The sequence below is a fragment of the Rana temporaria genome, chromosome 3, assembly GCF_905171775.1.
Source record: "Rana temporaria chromosome 3, aRanTem1.1, whole genome shotgun sequence".
Classification (NCBI taxonomy): Eukaryota; Metazoa; Chordata; class Amphibia; order Anura; family Ranidae; genus Rana; species Rana temporaria.
Window position 1 is genome coordinate 283,767,586 of NC_053491.1, and position 21,020 is coordinate 283,788,605.

The 21,020-nt window shown below is 47.3% G+C and overlaps 1 protein-coding gene across 1 annotated transcript in view; it reads right to left on the reverse strand.

Moving 5' to 3' along the window:
• SLC23A1 (solute carrier family 23 member 1) overlaps positions 1 to 21,020 on the reverse strand; it is a 408,950-nt gene that overhangs the window by 71,496 nt on the left and 316,434 nt on the right. Inside the window, exon 12 of the mRNA XM_040344710.1 lies at positions 20,373 to 20,502. Within this exon, the coding sequence (XP_040200644.1) occupies positions 20,373 to 20,502 (130 nt within the window). The remainder of the gene's footprint in view (positions 1 to 20,372; positions 20,503 to 21,020) is intronic.

The following is a 21,020-nucleotide window of genomic DNA, read 5'->3' on the forward strand; positions in this document are numbered from 1 at the left end:
CCCCTCCAACATCGTTGTGAGGCAGATCCTGAGAATTTATACAATTTATCCGGCGTAAGATACCATCGAACCAAACATTTATAGTTTAGTTCTCTGGTATCATTATTTATTGACGTTTCATGGACCCTAGTTATTATTTGGTTAATCTCAAACTCGTTTACCCGAGAGCCCAGCTCCTCCTTCCACCTCTCGATAAATGACAGGGCATTCTGTGTTCTTGTATCGTTTAATATCTGATATATTTTAGACATTATGCCCTTTTCAATTTTCCCTTCGCATAATTTTTCAAGGGGGAGTAGATTTGTCTCTGCTCTAACCGGTTGGGGAAGACTGTCGAAAAAATGTTTTAGTTGTTTGTACCGCCATTCGTTAATATGTATCATTTCCTTTTTGTTTTTTAATTCCTGAATTGTTAAAAGCCTATTAAACTTCATGACATCTTTTAATTTTATGTTTTCATGTAATATCCATTTTCCAAACCTATTTTTTTTCCCCGGTGGGAAATATTTAGTGTCCGTTAAAGGAATTAAGGGTGAATTATAATCCCATTTATTTTTTTTGTGCATTTGATCCCAAAGATTTAAAGCATATCTCGTGATATAGTGAGTTTCTACATTAATTCCTCTATACTGTGCCAGAACCCAAATTTATTTTCCCAATGCTAATTTACTCATGGTGATTTCTAAATGTACCCACCTTTTTTCTGTGTTCTATTTGGCCCATTCCGTAAGACGTGTTATTACTGTCGCATAATGATATTTTCTTAAATCCGGTGCCCCTAACCCTCCTTGTAATTTATCTTTAATCAGTGTACTAAATTTAACTGGAAATTTCACCTCCCCTACCATCCACAGAGTTCAGAGATTATAGAAAGAATGAATAGAACAATTAAAGACGGGATCAGGAAAGCTACAGGTGGGAATTTTGGCAAATGGAGAAAAGTTCTCCCAGTTGTATTAGCTAAAATCAGAATGACCCCTCAGAGTGTGACGCGTTATTCACCTTTTGAGGTACTCATGAGTAGGCCATTCCCCACACCGTTGGCTAATCATCCTTAATTGGTAGAGGAGGGTGATTTGGAACTAATACAGGAGGAATATGTAAGAAAACTGATTGAAACTCTTGATATTGTTGAAAGAAGAGTCGCTCGCACCTCCTTTTACTTCTTCATAGGTACCAACCCACCCGTTCCAGGACGGTGATCAAGTTGTAGTCCAGAGGCTTCAGAAAGGTCAAAAGAGACCAGAAGTTGCATTTGGACCATTGACCAAAGTGGTAGCCGTCACCAGGACCGCCATCCTTACAGAGGAAAGTCGCACCTGTATCAATGCCAGCAGGATAAAGAAGGTTGATCTAAACCCAGGAACTGTAGGAAGACTACAAAGAGGTGAAGCAGGTGTTTTAAGTCCTCCAAAGACAAGCATAGAAAAAAAAGGACAGTGATGTTGCTTATTTCATCAGACTTCTGGGAAGGCCTCATGCCTTCTGGTGATCTTTCCAATTCTGATCCTTGCCCCTGTGTGGATAACTAACTGTATCTATCATCCTGATGACTTAGGAGCCTTGAAACCCATATGTGAAAAAAGCAAAGTACACACCAACTATACTGACTTTCACCCCAGAAATCACAGTAAAAGAGATTTCTCTAATGAACTGATCAAAGAAACTGGTTTATGTGAAACATTTTACTGTTAAAATTTAAATATGCTTATGCCAGACAGTCAGGATATGAAAAATGCTGGATTTGTAGTAAGTTACACCCATAAACTGCTCAGATCCCACTTTTAGCTGTCCCTCTAAAACTCAAGTCATAATTGGAAAACACTCTAGCCTTAAAGCGGGGGTTCACCCTAAAATACAACTTTCTACCATGCCATTCAGCATACTAGCGTGAGCTACAGTATGCCTTTATTTATTTTTTTGCGCTGTACTCGCAGTTTAATCCATTAGTTTCGTTTCAGACTCCCCGCGGGGAGTAGGCGTTCCTATGAAGAGGGGAACATGATTGACGGCCGGCTATGGCGCGTCACGCTTCCCGAAAATAGCCGGAGTAGGACTCGGCTCTTCACGTCGCTATACGGCGCCTGCACACAGACTAGGAGCTGACTGCGTAGGCGCCGTGAAGAGCCAAGTCCTATTTTGGCTATTTTCGGGAAGCGTGACGCGCCATAGCCAGCCGTCAATCATGTTCCCCTCTTCATAGGAACGCATACTCCCCGTGGGGAGTCTGAAACTTAACGGATTAAACTGTGAGTACAGCTAAAAAAAATAAAAATAAAGGCATACTGTAGCTCACGCTAGTATGCTGGATGGCATGGTAGACAAAAATGTTTTTTTTTTTTAGGGTGAACCCCCGCTTTAAGTATTAAGAATTTCTCAGCAGGGTTCCGCAATCAGAGTATTATGTTTTACACTTTAGGAAGGACACATGAAACCGAGTGGTTTGTTCAGTTAGGCAATACATCCAAAGGCGTAGGTATATGTTCCAAGTCAGTATTTAATATTTCAAAGGGTATTCCCATCCGCATTAGTGATTCTACAAGTATAATTCATTTGTCTAGTTACAAAAATCAATCCCTCAACAACACCATTAGTAAACTTACTACATACAGAAATAAAACCTCTGGGATACTTGTGGGTAAACTTGTTAGTGCTGTGTTTACAGATGGAGCTGGGCCCCAACGTAGTTCTTTAATACGTTTTTCATTGGGAAACAGTACATACATATGCTGTGGTAAAATTTGTTACCCATGGATCCCCGCAGGAATGAAAGGATGGTGTTATTTAGCACAGTTGGTGCCGTTGATTAGGGTACAGTACAGTGGGCTCCCGACCAGAGAGACATGAAACTCACACTGAGCAGACAGTGGCCACGGTAAGAAACTGTTATTTATACTTATTCTGCTTTTTATGGCGAGTAATTAGTCGTGTCTGAGGTGCAATGGTTGTAGAAGTCTTGTGAAGACCCCTAAATCGGATTAAACAGTGGTACCAGTCATGTCAGCCCTAGGCCAGACTCCGGAGCATCACATAAGTAATTATGGGTGGAACCCCCTTTCTAGTTGGGATTAGGTGGAATGTTTTCATGTTTAAAAGACAGTGATTATAATTATCATAGTATTATTGTTAGGATTGTTAGGCTACCTGATTTTCAATCTTATTTTGCTTTGTTTTAGCAAACGCACTACACCAGACCAACCTTCTCACGCATATACACAATATCTGCAGTTTTATGTAAATGAATACAACAAACATAGAATGAACCATAGATTCCAGGAGGCTTGCAGATCTGTAGAAAATCATATCATATTTATGACTTAAGAGGGGGTTGAAAGGTTATGCTAAGCATCCATTTTGTATTCATGTATAGTTAGAGTATTTCTTTAGTTTCACAGCTTTTATTTCACATCAGCATGTAGAAGAATATTCCTTTGGTTTCTCACAAGTAATGTATCACTTTGTTTCTAGTACAGGACTGTTCTCACACATTACTGTTATTAATAAGTTTGTTTCTCACAGAACAATAGATAAAAGACTGTTTGTTCATAAGGTTTCACTGCCTTATGAAAAAATGTTATTTACTGTGCATGTCCTTAATAACCATATTTTGCCTGATTAAAATGTAATATAAAATGCAAGAGCACAAAATCAAATACAGACATTTTCCTAGAGCATTAATTGTGTACGTGTGTTCTTAAGGTTTTGGCTCCAGATATATATCCGATTTGCATTGCATATCGATCTGAGGTCTGGAGAGATTAACAGGACCATATCCTAGACACAGGATTAACCCTAACATGGGCTGCTTCAACAAGAGTGACAAGTTCCCGTTGGTATTGGCCAAGAGGGTCAGGAGGAAGTCTTAGATAGGTGACATGCATTATTATGTTAGGTGCACGTGGCCACATAGGTCTATATGGGTTTCTTTCTACGTAGCTAGTTGCTAACAGCATATAGTTGTTTATCAAGTAGTCAAAACATTGGGTTTACAACCTTCCTGTCCATCTATTCCCCAATTTATTTGAACAAAGGCACTTTTTTACTCTTGTTTTATACTATATATTTTTTTTTAAGATGTTTTTATCATATTTTTGTGTATCAGTATGGGTGGTTCTTTACACACACTACTGTGTGCAACCTTAGTGCGCACAGTAATTTTTCACAAATTCCTCACCAACTCTTTGATTTGTCTTGGTGTGCATTGCACTACCTATATATGTATACATATATTGGCGTCCAAATACTCTCAGATTGCTGGCTGTTTTACATCACAATTTGTATTTTGCATGTGATATATATATACTAATTACACTGTTATAGGGTACACAAGGGGTTAACATCACAAGAGCTGATGGTTTTCTCCCTAACCCTATATACGTGCCTATATATTCGCTCTCTGCCGTTCGCCACGGTAACATCGAGCTTACGATCCGCCCAACATCTGAGTCCTCCTTGCTTCCGACTCCGACCCCTGCTACTGGCCTCTATGTCCACGTCACCCAGGGCGCCATCCAGGACGCCAGGTCTCAGCTCACCTGATCAGCTTGCCTGAGTGCAACCCCTTGGAGCACACTTACTGATGTTAACCCCTTGTCATTTGGAGTAACGGTGGTATCGTATATAAAACCTTTCAGAGTGCTTCAACAATGACAATGAGCTCTCTTTTATTATGTTTATTTTGATTATCTCATTCTCATCTGACAGTTGTTTTTAATATTCAAGCTTGATTGAGCACATCATTTGCAAAAATTATTTTTATACTAGTCCCATTGAGCGCTGCAAACATTGTAGAGCAATATACTAGTAGCCTAGAAAAAAATTACAAAATAACTGGTATCAGATAATAGAATACTTCTTAGCTCATGCGTTGGACAAAATAAAGACTGTAAGTCCCCTTTCACACGATCGGACCGTTCAGGTCCGCCTGACAGTTTTGATGGCGGACCTGAACAGCCGCTCCATGCAGTCCTATGGAGCGTTGGATGTCAGCGGAGACATGTGAAGGTGGCAAGCCTGAGGGAGCATTCAGCCTGGTGTGGAGAGGGCCGAGTCACCTAGATGCTAAGATGATGGCTCTATATGTAAGTGGTGGACCAGGTGGGGTAAGAGCTGGGGTAAGGTTAAATGCATGTGGCGAAGGTCGAGTCGGGGTATGTGGCAATGTAGTCTCTGAAGTCGGGTCTGGAGTTGCCAGCTGGAGTTCTCAGGGAAAACCGCATAACTGCACCACACCAGAGTCTCTACAGGTATGCTTTTTTTCCCTGATAGGAAAATTGGAGGGGAAATCGCCATGTGGATTTGAGCTGGTGTTTAAGTAGGATCTGGAGTTGAGGCTTCATGGCTCGGCACTTCGCCACTGTAAGAGGAGCCAGGTCAGAAAAAAATTGATAAGAGTGGCCCTGAAACTGCAGCTGATCCTTAGTGCAGGCAGCCAAAATAAGTTGTTCTTTCATGCAGTAAAAATGCAAGCAGACGATATTATGTGGAGGACCAGCAGTTGGCGATTTAGCGCCCTATGGATTCTGTCAAACTCCAGATGCTCAATAGGTATAGATCGGGAAAGTTCCTGAAAAAGGGCTGTTGTGAAGGATGTTGGGTCATCTACACTCTTCGGTAGTCTGTGAATTTGCATATTTCTTTGGGAACGATTTTCCGCTTCCTCAATACGAGGGGGCAGCATTGCGTTTTCATCGCCGAGCGCCTCGAGCTCCTGAGTGTGCTCATTGATGGTAAGCTCCATGTCGTCAACACGGGTTTCCAGATCTGCTGTATGCTGGCCAATTTCTTGTATCTCAGGAGACAGGCTAACAGTGATCTGTTCAGAAGTTGTTTTAAGAACCTTCTGAAGCATTGCTCCCATCTGATATAGAAAGTATTTTCTTTCATACCTGAGTAAGGGATGACAGGGTATCTGCTGAATGCAAAGGCAGTGTTCTCCTCCCCATCGCTATATACCGGCTCGGACCGTGAGTGGGAAGGTGCGTAGAGCTTCTGTCATCTTGGAGGAGGCATGTGCCAAGGCCTTTTTAATGGGCTTGGGCTTGTTTTTCCCCCAGTGATCTGTGAGAACCATCCCGCAGGTGCTTTAAGTGCTCCGGAGGGGGGTCGTGAGGAAGCCGTGGAAGTATATGTGCTCAGACCTGGCTAAATCCTCAGTGTTACTGCAGGAAGTGCAGAGCTCTAGGGAGAAGCGTCCAACATGTCGAGCCTCACACATGCACCCCTACTTATTTGCCATGTAGTTGCCTAACCCATTATATTATTCTTGTAATTTTTCCACATCTTGTTGTGAGGTTATTGTCCTGCTTAGGTTTGTATTATCAGCAAACACTGAGATTGAGCTATTTATATCAAACTCTGTATCATTTATGAATTAATTAAACCAAACCGGTCCCAGGACAGATCCTTGGGGGACCCCACTTACCACACCAAACCATTTTGAGTACTCACTATTTATCACCACCTTTTGAACATACCCATGTAACCAGTTTTCTATCCAGGTACATACCCTATGGTCCATGCCTAGAGACCTCCGTTTGTAAATATAAAATTTATGGGGGATCAAATACCTTTGCAAAATCCAGGTATACCACATCCACAGGCCAACCTTTATCTAGAAGGCAGCTCACTTTCTCATAGAATTCTAATAGATTGGTCTGGCAAGAAGGAGCCTTCATGAATTCATACTGATTACTACTAATGACACAGTTTTCATCAGCAAATTTGTGGATATAGTCACTTATCATTCCCTCCAATAGTTTACAAACTTTAAATGTTAGACTGACCGTCTGCACTTTCCAAGGATATATTGCAGCCCTTTTTTTAAATATTGGTACCACGTTGGCATTTCTCGAATTAGCTGGTAGCATTCCAGTCAGTAAACTGTCCATAAAATTAGGAACAATGGTCTAGCTATCACCTGACTGAGTTCCTTAAGGACTCTCGGGTGTAAGCAATCTGGTCCTGGTGATTTATTTATGTTAAGTGTAACGGAACGTCCCACACTCCGCTTGAGTGCTTCCGTCATATACCGCTTCCTATCAGTCTGGATATAGATATCAGATATTCCAGCTGCCCTCAACACACAACGAGACGAGACTTGTTTGTGTGCTAAACATGGAGTGTTTAATAGAACCAAGAATACAGCCTTATATACAGTTTAAAAAGGTAACCAGAACATAAATTAAAATGAGCTAATTAACTAATCATTTACCCAGACGAGGTAACTCCGAGATATGACCTTTCAAGGTAGACATCCCATCTCCTCTCACCTGCTATACAATACACATTATCATAAGTGTCAACACAGGACATCTTCACACAATAGCAGGGTCAATTAGCACAGAGAACAGAGATGGCTGGAGGCAAGGACATTAGCATCTATGAATGAGTCACTCTTACAACCAACCCTTTGAGTTCAGAATCAACAACCAGCAAATAGTTCTCACAGATATCGTGGAATATATTGTGGATAATAATTACATAATAATCCCCTCTTAGGTAGTCCAATATATAATTTCTCAGTCATCCTATGCCCCTAGTGGACATAGGATGATTTTAGACATAAGAGGGTCAGAATCTGTCACATTTCTCCCCCATCAACAGTCGACTAACAAGGTCCCATACCTCCACCTGGTCTGGACATGCATTAGTTGGACAAAGTGAACTCAAATAGTCTGTCCGCATGACCTCCAATCTTGGCTGCAAGGAGTAGTTGACATCAGTAGGTGTGGGGCAGAGGTCATTGACTTCCTGTCCGGCTGCCAGTGCTTCAGCTGGGTGGTTTTTCAGCTGGGCAGAGGGGCTGACCATCCCAGCTACCTGAAGCTGTAGAGCCACTGTATGTGCTAGGCAGGGGCCAGCGGCGCTCTGCCCTTTTGCCAGAACTTCTGCTGGGGACTCCACATCATCCGCTCCAGCTAACCGTTAAGGAAGGAGGCTGGATTCCCCCACACCCAAACTGTGTAGCTGCCATTGGGGAGGTGAGCTGGCTGCTTCCTTTTCTGTTCCCTCATCTGGCTGCTGGGACAACATGTCTGTGGTACTGTCTCCCAGATGCACAGATCTTTGCTGGGGAGGAAAGACTGCATTCTCCACTCTGGCCAACTGTTGGGGACCTCCTCTCCCTTCTCCCCTGTATCTGCTGCTGGAAAGTGATCGCCACCTTCTCACCCTAAGCCTCCGGAACTGCCACAGGGGTGGGGCAGAGGTCTTGAACCCTCTGTCAGGTGGCCAGTGCTTTAGCTGGGGAAGTTCCTTGCAACTCCACAGATACTGCTGTTGGTGATGGGCAGAGCATAGTGAAGTGTGGCCCTGATACCAGCTCTTCTGCTGGAGGCTCCTCAGGTTGTTCTTCCTCAGCAGAAAGGTCTATCAAATCCCCCGTCTCTGCAACTGGTGTCGGGGGATAGAGGTTCACCATCTCCTGTCCGTGGAACCCAGAAGATGCTATCGGTGCTGGGCAGAGGTTAGCAGTACTCTGCCCTGCTGTCAGCACTTCATCTTTGGGGATGGCAATATCCAGATTTTCCACTGCTGATTCTCTGGCATACTGCTGGACAGGCACATTCAGTCTGGAGTCTAGTAGCCATCTGTAGGCGATCTCCAGCTCCCATTCCTGAACGGCCAGAAACTTCCAGTGCCCAGTGCACTTCCGAGATGTTCAGTAGCCCTTCTCTGAAATCCATGATTTCGTCCAACCGCCACTCCAAATCACTCCCAAAGTTAAAGTCCCATGTCAGCTTCACATACAACAGTCCCAGGCCGCCGTAGCTTAAGCCTTCCATTGGGCTGTCATCCGCTATCCAGGGACATGCTTGGGATACATGCCACCGAAGGGCTCTGTAGCTCTCATCCAGCCGTATCTCTGTCCAGACCAGCCTGCTTAATTCAGCTGTATGTTCCTTGTGCGGTTTTTCTCCCAACAACAGCACCCGCAATCCATACTGCGACCAGTACCTTTCCCGGTTGGAGGGGAGAACTTTTCCCTGGTGTCGCTGCTCATAGGCTAGCGCTTCCTTCAAGAGTTCGCAGCGAATAGAATCAAACTATCCCAGCAGGACCTGCTCTGATACTGGATACTGTGCTGTATCTGCTTCTCTCGCAAGATCCTTCTGAATTCCTTCTCCATGGCGGCTGGTATCTGTACCTCTCCTGTCCTGCTATCTGAACCTTGGGTCCAGGTGGAGGTTGGATGTCCTCGACTGCAGGAAGCGTCCCACTGCTAGCCACCAGTGTAACGGAACTCCGCTTGAGTGCTTCCCTCATATACCGCTTCCTATCAGTCTGGATATAGATATCAGATATTCCAGCTGCCCTCAACACACAACGAGACAAGACTTGTTTGTGTGCTAAACATGGAGGCCCAGATTCTCGTACGAGTTACGCCGGCGTATCTCCAGATACACCGTCGTAACTCTGAGTCTGAGCCGTCGTATCTTGGCGCCTGATTCAAAGAATCAGATACGCCAGAATTTGTATAAAATACGACCAGTGTAAGTCTCCTACGCCGTTGTATCTTAAATGCATATTTACGCTGGCCGCTAGGAGCGTGTACGCTGATTTACGCCTAGAAATATGTAAATCAGCTAGATACGCCAATTCGTGAACGTACGCCCGGCCGTCGCATTACAGATACGCTGTTTACGTTCGGTTGTTTTCCTGCGTAAAGTTACCCCTGCTATATGAGGCGTAGATGAGGCGTACAAATGTTAAGTATGGACGTCGGGCCAGCGTCGATTTTTACGTCGATTACGTCGTTTGCGTAAGTCGTTCGCGAATAGGGCTGTGCGTAATTTACGTTCACGTCGAAAGCATTGGCTTTTTGCGGGTTAATTTGGAGCATGCGCACTGGGATACTTTCATGGACGGCGCATGCACCGTTTGGAGAAAGCGTAATTTACGTGGGGTCACCATACATTTACATAATACACGCCCACATCTTCCACATTTGAATTAGGCGGGCTTACGCCGGCCTATTTACGCTACACTGCCGCAACTTTGCTTTGAGAATACTGCACTTGCCTCTCAAAGTTGCAGAGGCGTAACGTAAATAGGATACGTTATGCCCGCCCAAAGATGCATGCTTCTACGTGAATCCAGACCAGAGTGTTTAATAGAACCAAGAATACAGCCTTATATACAGTTTAAAGAGGTAACCAGAACATAAATTAATATGAGCTAATTAACTAATCATTTGCCCAGACTAGGTGACTCCAAGATATGACCTTTCAAGGTAGACATCCCATCTCCTCTCACCTGCTATACAATACACGTTATCATAAGTGTAAACATAGGACATCTTCACACAATAGCAGGGTCAATTAGCACAGAGAACAGAGATGGCTGGAGGCGAGGACATTAGCATCTATAAATGAGTCACTCTTACAACCAACTCTTTGAGTTCAGAATCAAAAACCAGCAAATAGTTCTCACAGATATCCTGGAATATATTGGGGATAATAATTACATAATAATCCCCTCTTAGGTAGTCCAAGATATCATTTCTCAGTCATCCTATGCCCCTAGTGGACATAGGATGATTTTAGACATAAGAGGGTCCGAGTCTGTTACATTAAGTTTTTCAAGTCTATTTCTGACCCTGGCTTCTGTTAGCCACGAGGGTACATTCTGTGATGCGTTATTAATATTACAGTCTTGGTTATTAAATCCTCCCTTTTCCTTTGTGAAAATTGAGGAGAAGAATGCATTTAAAACCTTTGCCTTCTCCTTATATTTTGTAACCAGGTTCCCTTCACCATCTCTTATGGGGCCAATATGCTCTGGCTTCACTTTCGTACTGTAAATATATTTGTAGCACCTGTGTACTTTATGGTACCGGTGCTAGTCAAATTTAAGGGCAGATCAGAGTGTAGTTAAACTCTGATCCAGATTGTTAGTTGCTAAACACGGACTCTGTCTCAGCTTGGCTGTGCTGTGAGCTCATTCTGCTGTGCTGGGGTGTTCTTCCAGCCCCGGTGCTGTAGGTGGCAGCAGTGGAGTCAAGGTTTGGGTGCTCTTTCCCAGCAGCCAATCAGGAGGGTTTGTCCTCGCTGTGCATGCTGGGGAGGGGTATTTATGGGACAGACGCCATTGGTTCTGGGTCTTCTTCGTCCAGTGTGGCACCAATCTTTAGGGTGGCCACATCATGGCCTACCTGGCCGGGGCGTGCATGCCACGATGTGTTCCTGGTTTCGGGGCCATGCTGACCTGGAGCATCTGAATAGCGACGGGGACCCAGTGAGTGACTGGGTTCCCACCTTTGAGGATCCCAAGCTGTACTGCTGTTCGGTGGGGAGTCAGTCTGAGGAGCGCCATTGAGAGGCTGGCGATCCAAAAGGGCCTGGACAAACCACCGGGGATCGAGGTAACCGGACACTGAGGGTTTGTCCCCTGTCAGTCGGTACCTGGGCGACAAGTTGAAGGAGATCCGGACGTAACTCAATTAAGGAGGTATATCTCCAAGAATTCACTCCAGAGAGGACCTGTGGCAGAGGTATCTTTCTGAGGCTCGTTGAGAGGGGTCTGTGGCAGAGACTTTCTCCCAAAGTTCAAGTTCACCAAGGAGGGTCTGTGGCAGAGACTTTATCCTACAATTGTCCGAGTGATACTCCGGCTGCCAGGTCAGTGAGAGAGGCCTGTCCAGGTACACTAAACCCACTCCGGCTGGAGTGGTGCAAAGAAGTGTTACGTTTGGGAGCAGGACTGTTTCCTATCATTATGCCTGAATCTGCTATTCTCTTATCTCTTCAACTTTACTTTCCTCACCACAAGTTTACTGTTTTTACCCGGCTGGGTAATAAAGAGCACAGCAAAGAGCACCTGTCTGAACATTCCTTTACTTTTACTACATGCATTACGCATCATTCACCCCTAGGAATTCGGAGGAGCCACGAGGTAACACGGCGCCCAAAAATCCAGCAGCTTCTCCAGGGGTAATGATACATATTTAAAACATTTCTTTGGATTTTTTTTACTCTTCTTCGCTATGTGCCTTTCGTGGTCTATTTTAGCAGCCCTGATTGCGCTCTTACATTTCTTATTGCATTCATTCTAGTGATGGAATGCTGATAATGACCCCTCAGCTTTATATTTTTTGAAGGCTTTCTCTTTCACTTGTATATGCATTTTTACGTGTAGCGTCCTCTACCATATGTAGGTGTTAGAGGTGAGGTCTTTTTGTATAGCTGCCAGGCAGGAAAATTTAGGCAGGCCAATGCTGCATGCTAGGCCTGCTTGTTTTGATCTGAGGGCATGGATTGGTTAGTGTAGCAGTGGGTGTGACCACGTGTCCTTCAGATCTTGTGTGCCTCCCCTGCTTCCAGGTAGAATTTTTCAGAGGAGGGGCAGGGCTGGAAATTGGAGTGACAGGGAGCTCATGTGAGGAGCCCTGACCAATCCCCAATTGGAATTGGCAGGGGGCAGGCCTCCTACATAAGCTCATGTCCAGCCCACTGGAGGGGAGTGGTCGGCTGGGTGAAGCGAAAAATGGATTGTTAGACTGCAGCAGGAGGCCCATCCCCATCTGGGGGGGTGGGTGCGCGCCTCGGCAGAAGAGTTTGGGAGCTGGGAGGGAGCCGCTCTCCCTACACGGTCATGGAGGAGATGTCCTGGAACAGAGGAGCTGTAGAAGCAGTTGATACGCATGTATCTTCACCAAGGACTCCGGTCAGGAGAAGTTCTGTGAGTGAGGCACAGTGGATATCTGGAGGAGGCATGCCAGGGGAGCGACTGTGGGGTTTTGTGTCAAATCGAGGCACAGGATTTTCGAGTCAGGCTAGCTGGGATCAGTAGTCCACCAGCTTTCTAAAGCTGCTAAACAACTAGACCGCCAAGAAGGGGTACTGCAGGCCCCTGGCCTAACAAAAGTCATGCAAATACAATAACCACCTGGAATTATTCAGAGTGATCCCAAGTGCAGTGTAAAGATGATGGGGTGGATAAACTAACATGGTACAGTGAAGTTTGTGCAGGAGGAGAAGAGTCATGGGTCTTCAGGAGTTGGTGCAGAGGAGAAGTAAGGGTCTGTAGGAGTTGGTGCAGAGTAGAGACTGTAAATGTTAGAGTCCATCATTTGCTCAAAGTGCTATTGATTCAAGAAACCTTTAATGATAATGGCAAAGTGATCTGTTCTATGGGAATTGCATATGCCCTGTCCCCAACCAAGTTATATCCCCCAAATAAACAAAAAAAAAAAGCAAAGGACTGTTCATTGTCCTTAGAAGAGTGATGTATGAAAGTCTGGCAGCAGGGTGACCATGGTGGATGTTAGTAACTAGTAGCAACCATCCGCTACATACGTTAGAGTTTAGCCACCCAGATTTAATCTTAGCTCTTTTATATTTATTGCCCATTATAATGCATTGGCAAAACCTTTTAATATGCTCTTAAAGCACTCCCATTTTTCCTCCGTGTGCCTAGGATTTTTTTGTGCCTAGAACTTTTCAGCCAATCAGATGGGGGATGCCTTGTACAGGAGCCAATCACCTGGGCAAGTCTGAAAACTAACCACAGCCATGGTCTCTTTGGGGGTGACCTTCAGGTGTATGCGGTAGGTGTAGCCCCATGTTGGGCACCAAAAATGTAGGACGGCAGGTGGGTGACACTTCCTCCATGTTCCCCATTAACTTATTGGGCGCCAAATGTGTGTCACATAGGAGGCATACCCCTTGTGTGGGTTCTTTTGACTATGCCAGGCAATGAATGGGGTCACTCGTCCCAGCATAGGGGTAACACCTTGTCTAAAACAGTGTTTCTCAACTCCAGTCCTCGGGGCGCACCAACAGGTCTTGTTTTCAGGCTTTCCATTATTGTGCACAGGTGATTTTATCAGTTTCACTGCCTTAGTAATTACCACAGCAGTTTGATCTGAGGGAAATCCTGAAAACATGACCTGTTGGTGCGCCCCGAGGACTGGAGTTGAGAAACACTGGTCTAAAAGCATGCTCACCAATGCCTGGGACCCGGTAAGGGCCATAGCCATGTGAAAGTCAAACATTAAGGTAGTCCCCTAAATCAGAGATGAGCCACATGTGTGTAGTGTTATGTGGAATTCTTCCAAATATATTATCCCTTGTCCTACACACTTGAACAGGTATATGTGTTGCATTAATGGGAATATGCAGAGCCTATGCCCACTCAACCTGTCAGCGTACCTCTGTTACCTCACGCCCAGTAACAGAATAGGGTCCTGCTGAGCACATAGTACAGACCTCATGCGTGCTCCAATTAACCCTTTTTTGTTCCGTGCCAGGTGACCAGGTTGTTACGGAACCATGAACCAGACGTACAACAAGAGATAAGTGAAAATAAGAAGGCTTTATTGAAAATCAAGCTGTAAAGCAAAAGTCCAAACGGACGGTGAAACCAGAGGTCGGAACCAGAAGGGTAGTCAGACGAAGCCAGGATCAGGAACCAGCAGGGAAGTCAGACGAAGCCAGGATCAGGAACCAGCAGGGAAGTCAGACGAAGCCAGGATCAGGAACCAGCAGGGAAGTCAGACGAAGCCAGGATCAGAACCAGAAGCAGCAGCAGTCTTAGAAGCATGTGAACACAGGAGGACCAAGCAAGGAACTGAAGCCACAGACTCCTATATATATGAGCCAGGCATCCAGCTCCTCCCAGTGGGAAGGAGGAGCCGCAGGGTGGGAGGCTACAAGAAACCCAGAAACCAAGATGGCCGCCAGCACATGTCAAACGAAGGAGGACAGCAAGGAGGTAAGACCATGACAGTACCTCCCCCTCAAGGGCCCCTCCTCCGCGGAGCAAAAAACGGTTTCTGAGGGAAGCGTACGTGGAAGGCTCGGAGCAAGGCAGGAGCATGGACATCTGCGGAGGGAACCCAGGAACGCTCCTCTGGACCATAACCACGCCAGTGGACCAAAAACTGCACCCGACCGCGAACCAGGCGTGAGTCCAGGATATTGCTCACCTCATACTCCTCATGATTGCCCACTTGGACCGGACGAGGCCGAGGAACCGAGGAAGTGAAGCGATTGCACACCAGTGGCTTCAACAGGGAGACATGAAACACGTTGGAGATCCGCATGCCAGGTGGAAGCACAAGGGCATAGGCCACCGGGTTTACCCTGCGAAGCACTCGGAAGGGACCAACAAAGCGAGGAGCCAGCTTGGGAGTGGGCACACGAAGGTTGAGGTTGCGGGTGGACAACCATACACGGTCTCCCACCTGGTAGGAAGGAGCAGGCGCCCGTCTGCGATCAGCCTGGAGTTTCTGGCGCTGCGCAGAGACCTCAAGGGACTTCTGGATCTGTACCCAAGAAGCACGTAGGACGGAAAGGTGATCCTCCACAGCCGGAATATCCTGGGGAGAGAATGCCTCCGGTAACACGGCAGGTTGGAACCCATAATTGGCCATGAAGGGAGACGTCCCAGAGGAAGAGTTCACCGCCGTGTTCCTGGCAAACTCAGCCCAAGGCAGGAGGTCAACCCAGTTGTCTTGGTGATCGGAGACATAGCAACGAAGGAATTGCTCCAAGGCCTGATTGGATCGTTCTGCGGCCCCATTGGACTGAGGGTGGTAGGCCGAGGAGAAGGAGAGATGAATCCCCAACTGGGAGCAAAAGGCGCGCCAGAACCTGGACACAAACTGACTCCCCCGATCCGACACAACCTCCTTGGGCAAACCGTGCAACCGGAAGACCTCCCTGGCAAAAATCGTGGCCAACTCTTGTGCAGAGGGTAACTTCTTGAGAGGAACACAGTGGCACATTTTGGAAAACCGATCCACAATCATGAGAATGACCGTATGGCCTCGGGATGCAGGGAGGTCCACAATGAAATCCATCCCCAGGTGTGACCATGGGCGCTCCCCGGTGGCTATGGGTTGCAGAAGGCCCAACGGAAGGTGCCGAGGGGACTTACTCTGGGCACAAACAGAGCATGCCGCTACATATGCGGCGATGTCGGAACGTAGGGAAGGCCACCAGAACAGACGTGAAACAGCCCAGGACAGCTGATTCTTTCCAGGATGCCCCGCGGTCTTGGAGTTATGGTAGGTTCGCAACAACCGAGTGCGCAACTCCTCAGGCACAAAACATCTGCCGTTGGGTCTCCCAGAGGGAGCACCAGATTGAGCCGCCAAAATCTGCTCACCCAGGGGAGAGGTCAGGCTGGTGCGAATGGCGGCCAGGATCTGATTCGGAGGTATGACCGAAGTCGGAATCGATTCCTCCCTGGACAGCTCGGAGTACTGCCGTGATAAGGCATCCGCCCTGATGTTCTTGGAACCGGGTAGGTAGGAGACCACGTAGTTAAAACCTGACAAGAACAGAGCCCATCTGGCCTGACGTGGAGTCAATCTCTTGGCCTCAGAAAGGTAGGTCAGATTCTTGTGGTCCGTCAGGATGAGAACCGGAACCACCGAACCCTCGAGCAAGTGCCTCCACTCTTTGAGAGCCTGCACGATGGCCAATAACTCCCGGTCACCAATCTGATAGTTGCATTCCGCGGGAGACAGTTTCCGGGAGTAAAACCCACAAGGAAGCAGAGGACCCTCTGGTGTTCTACGGTGAGACAGAAGAGCGCCTACTCCCGTCTCAGACGCGTCCACCTCGAGGACAATGGGCAACCCAGGGTTGGGATGCGACAGAATCGGAGCCGACACAAAGGCGGACTTTAGGGCCTCAAAAGCTCGGATGGCCTCGAGCGGCCAGACCTGGGAATTACTGCCCTTCCTGGTCAGATCCGTGAGAGGCTTGGCCAGCATGGAAAAGTCCCTGATGAACTTCCGATAATAATTGGCGAAGCCCAAAAAGCGCTGCAGGGAACGAAGACCACTGGGCTGGGGCCACTGTAAGACAGCCGAAACCTTCTCAGGATCCATGGAGAACCCCTCAGCGGAAATGATGTAACCTAGGAAGGTTACCTGGGATCGGTGAAATTCGCATTTCTCAAGCTTACCGAACAGCTTGTTCTCTCGTAACCGTTGCAACACTCGTTTGACATCCAGAATGTGGGCCTCCATGGATTCAGAATATACCAAGATGTCATCCAAATAGACCACCACACACTGCTGCAACAGGTCACGGAAAACATCGTTGATGAATTCCTGAAAGACTGCGGGCGCATTGCACAACCCAAAGGGCATAACCAAGGATTCATAATGACCGGTCCTGGTGTTAAACGCGGTCTTCCACTCATCGCCCGCCTTGATCCTTACCAGGTTATATGCCGCCCTCAGGTCGAGTTTGGTAAAGACCGTGGCCCCTTTCAGGCGATCGAACAGCTCGGAAATCAAGGGTATCGGGTAAGCGTTCTTGATCGTGATGCGATTGAGACCCCTGTAATCGATGCAAGGCCTCAACTCACCGCCCTTCTTTTTCACAAAGAAAAATCCAGCCCCTGCCGGGGACGAGGATTTGCGAATGTGACCACGGGACAGCGCCTCCATCACGTACTCCTCCATGGCCTCATTCTCCGCAACCGACAGTGGATAGACCCTGCCGCGAGGAGGAACGGCACCAGGTTGTAACTCTATGGCACAATCATATGGGCGGTGCAGAGGTAGGGCAACTGCGCGTACCTTATCGAATACATCCCGGTACTCCTCGTATTCAGGAGGCAACAGAGAGTCCGAGGAAGTACACAGCAACTTGACAGGCCCATGGATGCACTTAGCCCCACACTGTGGTGACCATGAGAGGATCTCGGCCGATCTCCAGTCGAAAGTCTGATTATGCTTCTGGAGCCAGGGGTACCCCAAGACCACCGAGTAGTGTGGAGACGAAATAACTTGGAAGCAGACCGACTCTCTGTGAGCGACACCAATGGCTATCCCCACTGGAAGGGTCTCATGAGTCACGTGTGACGGCTGGAGGGGTCTGCCGTCTATCGCCTCTAGAGCCAGCGGGGAACCTCGAGCCTGTAGAGGAATGGAATTGGCGGCAGCGAACTCACTATCAATGAAAAAAACACCAGCACCAGAGTCCACCAATGCCTGGGTCGTCACCGAGCCCCCGACCCAGGAGAGGACAACAGTGATCAGTGGTTTATCGACACGGGAAACCGGGGACGAGGAGACTCCACCCAACATCTGCCCCCGACAGGATCTCAGGTGCGAGCGTTTCCCGGACGGTTCGGACATGCCAACCGAAAATGCCCACCGAGTCCACAGTACATGCATCGGCCGTCGCGTCTCCGGAGTACCCTCTCCCCCTCGGACAGGCGAGCAAACCCCAGCTGCATGGGTTCACCCCCAGACAAGTCAACACCAGAAGGCGTGGGAGGAGAGGGAGGTACGGGTGGGACAGCAAACGTAGGCGCCAAACTGTTAGGAGGCCTCCGCAGGCGCTCCTTAAAGGAAGGTCTCTCCCTGAGTCTGGTGTCAATCAAAATCAGGAAAGAAATAAGAGCCTCGAGCTCCACTGGTAGGTCCTTAGCTGCAACCTCATCCTTCAAGGCATCCGAGAGACCATGAGAGAAAGCAGCGACCAGAGCCTCATTATTCCAACCTACCTCTGCTGCCAGGGTACGAAACTCAATGGCGTATTCGGCTACGGATCGTGAACCCTGTCTGACGGACATAAGGAGCTTCGCAGCAGAGGCGGCGCGAGCCGGCACATCGAATACCTTCCGAAGAGAAGCAACAAAACCGGAAAACCGGAAAACTCGGCAACCACCGGATTGTTGTTCTCCCATAAAGGGCTGGCCCAGGCCAAGGCCCTGTCCGAGAGCAGCGAGATCAAGAAGCCCACCTTCAGTGGGAAAGGCATGTGGCAGCAACTCGAAATAAATGCCCACTTGGTTAAGGAAACCTCGGCACTGAGTTGGCTCTCCCCCAAATCGCTGTGGAAGGGGGGCAGAACCGGTCATACCCCGAAACACCGCAGGCGCAACAACAGGTGTCGGGGTAGACTCTGGCGCAACAACCGGAGCGGCAGTAGGAGCGGGCCCAGGAGCGACAACCGACCCATCGGCAACGGGAGCGACATGAGCCGTGCGTTCAAGCAGGGTTTGCAACGCCACGGCGAACTGACCCAACAGGGACTCCAGCTGATCAAGTCTGGCAACCAGCGTGGGTAGCGAGGATGGCTCTGTACCGTCAAAATTCATGGCTTGGTCCTAATGTTACGGAACCATGAACCAGACCTACAACAAGAGATAAGTGAAAATAAGAAGGCTTTATTGAAAATCAAGCTGTAAAGCAAAAGTCCAAACGGATGGTGAAACCAGAGGTCGGAACCAGAAGGGTAGTCAGACGAAGCCAGGATCAGGAACCAGCAGGGAAGTCAGACGAAGCCAGGATCAGGAACCAGCAGGGAAGTCAGACGAAGCCAGGATCAGGAACCAGCAGGGAAGTCAGACGAAGCCAGGATCAGAACCAGAAGCAGCAGCAGTCTTAGAAGCATGTGAACACAGGAGGACCAAGCAAGGAACTGAAGCCACAGACTCCTATATATATGAGCCAGGCATCCAGCTCCTCCCAGTGGGAAGGAGGAGCCGCAGGGTGGGAGGCTACAAGAAACCCAGAAACCAAGATGGCCGCCAGCACATGTCAAACGAAGGAGGACAGCAAGGAGGTAAGACCATGACACAGGTATTAAATCACTAGTCCACTCCCGTAGACCGATGGAGACAGACAGCAAGGGAGGAAGCTGAATACCAACCCCTCTCGCTACCAGAGAACCTGACACCTATTCAGGTACCACACCAATGACTGTTTGCTGTTCTTTCTTTTGGTTACTCATAGCTACTTGATTTCTAGGTTAACCTTGTGTTGTAATTCTGTTTCACAGATCCCAATGTGCTAGTCCAAATGCAGGTTCCTTGCCCTCATATGCCCACATGTACCCCTTGAGTAACTTCAGACAAGGCTTTGAGATGAGTAAACAACTTTACTGAACATTAGGCAGAACATGTACAATTTGCAACAACGTCCTTTGCCAAACTAAATTTGACTGTGATCGCCCTAGGTTACCTGTGTAACATCTTTGGGAAAAGTGCAAACTGGTGATTGCTTGAACAAAGGAGTTCAAGTCCTGGGAGTAGTCCAATGGGTCGGCATTCCAGTGAGCTTCTTAAGGCATAATTCGGAGTCTCTGTATGTGCATTCTGAGCCTGTTTTAGGGTTCTTACTTCCCTGTGGTTGCCCTCCTCCAAAATCCAAGCCTCTTCCCCTTATATAACACACAGAAGAGAGGCTGAATCCCAGTGGAAAACCTATGAACCCACAAATAAAAGGTGGCATGAGCATTAACCCCTTCCTCCCAACCTGGGCAGCTGGTAGATTAACTAACCAAGAGTAGGCAACCTGCCTACATGCTAATGGGGTCCTGTTCACTGTATACTTGTCATTGCTGTTTAAATAATAGGAAATAAAACTTGTAATACATTTAGTTTAGCCTTTTACTTACCAAATAAAGCACAAAACATTCCACCAAGTATGGGATCTGGAATTGATGCAAACAAAGCAGTAAACTTTCCAACTGTTCCTAAAATAAACATAATTCCAGCACCATACTGGACCACTCTTCTGCTGCCAACCTGAAAAACAATACATACAAGTTATTAATTTGAACTGAGTTATTGTCGCATTTGCAGATCAGCTGCATTGCATATAATGGTTTAGAATGTTAATGTTCTTAATTTTGAACTAAATCACAATGTGCAATGCTTAGTTGTGTTCAGAACAAGAAAGGTGATGTCACTACAAACAGCCACCCATCAGCAGTGTACCTGTCATACAGCCACCTATCAGCAGTGCACTCATCACACAGCCGCTCATCTGCAGTATACCCGTCACACAGCTGCCCATCAGCAGTGTACATGTCATACAGCCAACTTCAGCAGTTGTCACCAGAGCCAGATATATCCAACAAAAATGTAACACTAGTGAGGAGGTATTTTAAATCCTCAGTATGGCAGATGAGAGCCGTGGGGAGCTCTCGCCGTTCGATTCTGATAACCTGTGGAAAGTGGAGAATCAGTGACCAAATCGGAAGAGGGAAGGGTCCCTTCTAAAAGGATACGGTGCTCTGAAGACCAGACAACCACCAGCAGTT